General features: G+C 39.2%; 1 protein-coding gene across 1 annotated transcript in view; it reads left to right on the top strand.

Annotated features, from left to right (window-relative positions):
• LOC109936832 (arylsulfatase G) overlaps positions 1–6000 on the top strand; it is a 66059-nt gene that overhangs the window by 39491 nt on the left and 20568 nt on the right. Inside the window, exon 7 of the mRNA XM_048611104.1 lies at positions 848–968. Within this exon, the coding sequence (XP_048467061.1) occupies positions 848–968 (121 nt within the window). The remainder of the gene's footprint in view (positions 1–847; positions 969–6000) is intronic.

The raw sequence follows: 6000 nt of genomic DNA, 5'->3' as shown, positions 1-6000 counted from the left end.
GATTCTCCAGCATCTGCAGTTCCTACTATCTCTGTATCAGTATGCAGCCCTGTTCTTTGCACTTGGTTCAATTGAACAAAGTAGGCTACACCCATCTTCTAGTACCTTGACAAAGAGTCAATCTGCCTGGTTTAAATTTAAATAAAGCTTGGCAGTCATCCAAAGTGCTTTCAACATCTTGATCTCATAATCATCTTCTTTGGCCTGGTAAATGATCTCTGAACCTAGATACAGAAAGGAATTCATTTAACTTAATATTGTATTTGAATGATCCACCAATTTTCTCTATGGTTTGTATGTAATGTGGTTTGGTTAATCAGTCTACACCTCATTGCCTAACCTTGCATACAAACAATAACTACTTAAACAAGATAATGAAAGGCACTAGTCCTCATTGAACCTTATTGCAGCAAGACCCACTGGTCTCAGGAGAAAGCTACCAAAGCAAACCAGAGTAAATATTTGCTTGTAATTGCCACTGAATTTCTGTTTAGTTTTTGTAGCCCTTGACGTCAGAATTCTCTGAAATTTTAACTTTTTTTTAAACAGTTATATTTACACGTTCAATCCAGATTCATTCATTCAGTAAGATATGGAAGCATGGCCCTTTTATCTCTTGGACATGTTCAAATATAGTCATGATTACAGATGTAGTTAAATATACAAGCTTACAAAATAAAATAGAAAAAAAGATCTGAGCATGCTGACTGCTTATCAATGGAAGGTTCCTGAACATTAGGGTCTTCCAACTAGCAAAGATATGTTTTCCAAAATCAGGATTATAAAGCCCTTTGTGGTATGCAAATTTAAAATGTCTCAACCTAAATATGTATATATTTGTTTGCAGTGCTTTGGATATATTTTCTACCCTGATTTCACTGGCAAATGCAAGCCTGCCTCCAAACAGACGCTATGATAGTTTGGATATAACAGAGGTGCTATTTGGCCAGTCAGACTATGGTCATCAGGTAATGTTCATTCTTTTAATATAATTCAAATAAAGAGTTTTTTAAAATATATGAGCACATCCATAACAACTTCAAAAGAAATTGATTATTTTTATTATCATTTCGCAGTATATAAATTGAGTACAGCTGAAAAAGAAAACTTATTGAGTCATTGTCTTGCCCGCATCAGAACAATTTGCAGCAATACCATTACGGGGGTAACACAAACTTATACTGTGGAGAGGAGAGTGCTGATTGGTTGGCAAGTGGACTCTCACTGGTAGAGGCATTGCCATGGAGAATGAAGCAGTTAATGATAATCGACAGTTAACTGCCAGGCTTTGTTTAGATATTAAACCAGGCATGTTGACTCTAGTCAGGGCATTGCACTGTGAAATGAACCAGCTGTCACCTATTTTGTTGAGTTGAAACAAGTGCAGTGCATGCACATGTTTCTGTCTGCAAACGTCAGAACCCTGTGTATTAATATACTCAGCTTTCAGTACATGCAAACGCACTATTCTTTGATCTCAGCTGACAGTCCTAAATTAGTTGTCAGCACAATTCATTTCACATGCAGCATTATCCAGCACTCGCAATTGCAGCATTACATTTAATATTAGACACTGCGTTTTCCAAGTGTGGGCAGATTGGGTGCAGTCTGTATTTTGCTTGTTGCGAACAGCCAAAGAGGTATGCTGTTTGATACAATCTGCCAGTCTTTGGATGCATGGCCTCCATGCCTGGCACCACACTGTCACTGAAATTCATGCACCACGTTATTCATTTGTGTGATAGAATGTCTTTTTGGCTTGACAACACCATCCTGTTAGTGGCAAGCACCGCTTGTGCTGCGACCGTACAGTAAAAGTGTGAAACAGCTAGCTTTACTTCTTGCACAAACTTTGGAGATGCTGTACCCTTTCACAGTGATACGACATAGACTGGGCACTTTTTCAGGACTAAGAGTGACCACCGTAGGCACTGTCATGAGTTTGTGTGATATGCATCAACAAATAGACTGATCAGGGTAGACATTATGTTGCAGGATGGCTGGGATGCAACCTATTTGTAACCCCAGATCTAGACTGTCCAACTAGGGGAAACATCTTAACCTGCATCTGCTCCTCTATCATGTAAGTATTTTGTAAGTTTCAGTGAGACCACCTATCATTCTTCAAAACTGCACAGAATGCAGGCCTAATTTGCCTCATCTCTCTTTATAAGACAGTCCCACCAGCCCAGGAACAAGTCTTGTGAACCTCGATAGCAACAATATCTTTCCTGTGATGAGAAGATCAAACCTGTAAACCACACTCCAGGGGCAGTTTAAGCAACCTTGAATACATTTGAAGCAAGATTTCACTATTCCTGTACTTAAATATTCATGCAATAAATGCTGACATTCCATTAGTGTTTCTAATAGCTTGCTGCACTTGTGTAATAGCCTTTAGTGACCTATTGTCAAGATCACCCAGGTCCTTTGCATACTTATATTTCAAACCTCTCTCCATTTAAGAAATAGTGTGCACATTAGTTTCTCCTACCAAAGTAGATTACCTCACATACATTTCCACATCTGCCATGTATTGCCCACTCTCTAAACCTGTCCAAATCCTCCAGAAACTGCTTTACGTCTTCTTCACAACACACATTACTGCTTAGCTTTATATTATCTGCACATGTGGAATCATTACATTTGGTCACCGTTGACATATATTGTGAACAGCTGAGGTTGAAGTATACATTCTACTAGTCACAGTCAGCCAATGTGACAATGACCCATTTATTTCTGTTCTCTGCTGGCCAATCCTTCATCCATGCCAATGCATCACCCTCTATCTCAAGTATTTTATTTTTCCTTCACAACTGCCTGCCGACTCTGCCCAGTTATTTTTATCCATGTTTATCACGACTTTTATGGTAGATTCAAGCATTTTCCTGGCTATTGACGTAGTCTGTAGTTTCCTGTTTTCTCTCTTGACCCTTTCTTACAGAGTGGAGAGACATTTAAAATCTTCCAATCTGCAGGAATCCTTCCAGAATCTATGGAATTTGGAAGATGATCAATGATATGTTGACTATCTCTATAGTGATCTCCTTCAACATCCTGGGATATAGAATATTAGGCCCCTTGGATTTATCAACATTCATTAATTTCTCCAGTACAACCTTCTTACTAATTTCCTCCAACTCCTCCTGAGAATAAAGAAAAACAGCCTTATCGCCTTGCCTCTGACTCCACTGATAATCCCTCACCGTGACTCCCACCCTGCGAGAAGGAAATAACAATACTTGCCCCTCGTCACTGGGTGTCCCAAGACGTAGGCCGCTACCTGTGGCATTTAAGCCCCAGAAAGTGCTTGCTTTTCATTGATTGGCTGCTTTTGTCCACCCAGGTCACCAGTGTCAAGACCTGCGATGGAACAATCCACTCTCCCTGACTTGCCTGTCAGCTCTTAATAAGCTGATTAGCAGGCAGTTGGGTGAGTTATTGCGCCAGTGAATTGACATATTAGTCATCATCTCACATGCTTACCACCACACTTCAATAAATTATGGCAAAATTCAGCCAAAGAGTTCTACTGTTATATTCAGAGATAAGAGATTTTCACCATTTGGTAGAATTCTGTCCTTTTAACTTTATTTCTGCCCTCCAACAGGCGTCGATGTGCTGTTCTTCATTTCTCTTTTGAACCTGCCATCAACCAGACTGACTGTGATTGGGAGCAGCAGATGCTTTGGGGTTGGAGGCAGTCGGTGGGGGACACTGGGATTGGGAAGAATGGAAACCAGGGCACAGTGTCGAACATGGTCTGGTCCAAAGGCCAATCAAGATAGTCTTAGGGCTGTTTGCTTCTTCTGGGAAAGAATGCCTGAACCATCCCCACCCATCACCACCATTTTACATCTGATATAGCTTGTCCTCACTTTGAACAACTTCTCCTTTAACTCCTCCACTTTCTTAGGTCAAAGCTGTGGCATGGGTACGTGCATGGGGCCCAGTTATGCCTGTCTCTTTGTGACGTTCATGGAATGTTCCTCATTCCAATCTTACTCGGAACCCTCCCCACAACTCTTTCTCTGATACTTTGATGATACTGTTGGCAGCTTTCCTTTCTCAGGAATTGGAAAAATTTATCAACTTTGCTTCTAATTTCCACCCTGCTGTCACCTTCACCTGATCCATCTCTGACTCCTTAGCTCCAGAACTCATTACAGCCTTGGTACAAAGACAGGCAAAAGAGCTGAACTCAAAAGAGCTGAAATAACTTGAGAGTGACTGCATCAAGGCAGCATTTGAGTGAGTGATGTATCAAGGAGCCAAGGCAAAATTAGAATCAATGGGGAGCTGTCCAAGAATAATTACCTCCTTAAAAATAAGTGCATATGCCACTGACAGAAGACACTTACAGCTTGTGCTACAGAATAATTTGTTTGCACACAAATATGTTTCTTTTTGTTTCTGGTTTATTTTCTTTGTATGTACTTTAATTCCCAACAGCCATCTTTGTCTCTCACTAGATTGCACAGACACTTATGTTCAGAAGTCAGATAGTTGTGGAAAAATAAGCATTTATTCAACAACAGTGTTTTTTTATGGAGACCATTTTGGATACTGCCAGTTATCAGATTAATAAGGCTGTATGGAAAACAGGCATTTCTCAGAAGACCGAAAGTCAGACTTTTCATACTTGACGTAATTTCTGCATTTAGCAGATTTCTTTTATATAAACTAAAGTATTTAATCTTTGTTTCCATTCCTAAACTCAGGTTTACTCATATTTATTTTACACTGATTCAGGAATGAAAATGCAGCTATTCGAAACACCAGAACACATTACAAAATAAAAATGTTGATGATTTTATTGTGAAGTTTCACATATGGACAATTGCTACAAATAGGCAGAGTTTACATCAAAACATCTTGAAGTGTTTTCTAAAATAACATCCTTGTTTTCTGTCATGCAGTGAACAGTTTTGTGACTTGAAAATGGTAAGGACTAAGTGTTTAGTCTTCATGGATAACAAAGTGGTCATAAAAGAATAAAAGAAATGAGTGATTATGATTAAAGGAGACAATGCAGTCATGGAAAGAGAGGATGTCCTTGTGGGTGCAAGGACAGAGTGAAAAATTAACTCGGATCAATTTAGTTAGACTTGGAATTGAATTAGATTTGAATAATGCGATTAAAAGCCCTTCTACCTTCTCACTACAACATGGATTTGTAAAAGGCAGATTTTGTTTGACTGATCTACCTGAATATTTTATGAAGTTACAATTGAGTTTGATGAAGAGAGTGAAGTGGCTGTTGTTTGTTTAGATTATTAGAAAGAATTTGACCAAGTTCCACTGGAAATGGTGGTGAATAAACTTGAGGATGATGGAATAGGTGGGTCAGTATCAGCTTGGATTAAAAAATTGGCTTAAGGAAAGAAAAAAGCAAGCCAAATAGTTATTTTCCGAACAGGAAAAAGGTGGAGTTAGGACTTTTGATCAGTGCTAGGATCACTGTCGTTTTTGGTATAGAATGAAAGAGGGATTGAGTGGGTCATTGTACACAGATGTTTGAAGGTGAAGTAGTTTGAAAAAAGTATGAGAGCTTGGGTAGGGATGTTAGGCAGAAACTTTATAAAATCCTGATTAACCCGTAACTAGAATATTGCATCTAATTCCATGCATTAGGAAAGGTGTGAGGGGTCTTGAGAGAGTGCAAGGCCGATTTGCCAGAATAGTTCATGGAATTAGGGATTCTGGCTACAAAAAGAGGTTGGATTTAGTGATGTTGTTTTCCTTGAGGAAAGAATGTTTGAAAGAGATGCATGGATTATGACAGATCTAAATAATTCTGACAAAGAAAAGCTATTCCCATTAGCTGATGGTACAAGGACTAAGAAACACAGATTTAAAGCTGTGGGCTAGACATACAGGAGCCAGTGAACAGGAACAATTTACACAGTGTATAGTGATAACCTGGATACACTGCCTTTGAGAGTGGTGAGGTGGAGGTAATCAATGACTTCAAAAGGAAATTGGATAGGCACTTGAGAG

The sequence above is a fragment of the Rhincodon typus genome, chromosome 23, assembly GCF_021869965.1.
Source record: "Rhincodon typus isolate 14 chromosome 23, sRhiTyp1.1, whole genome shotgun sequence".
In the NCBI taxonomy this organism is placed as follows: Eukaryota; Metazoa; Chordata; class Chondrichthyes; order Orectolobiformes; family Rhincodontidae; genus Rhincodon; species Rhincodon typus.
This window is presented reverse-complemented; position numbering and strand designations above follow the sequence as displayed.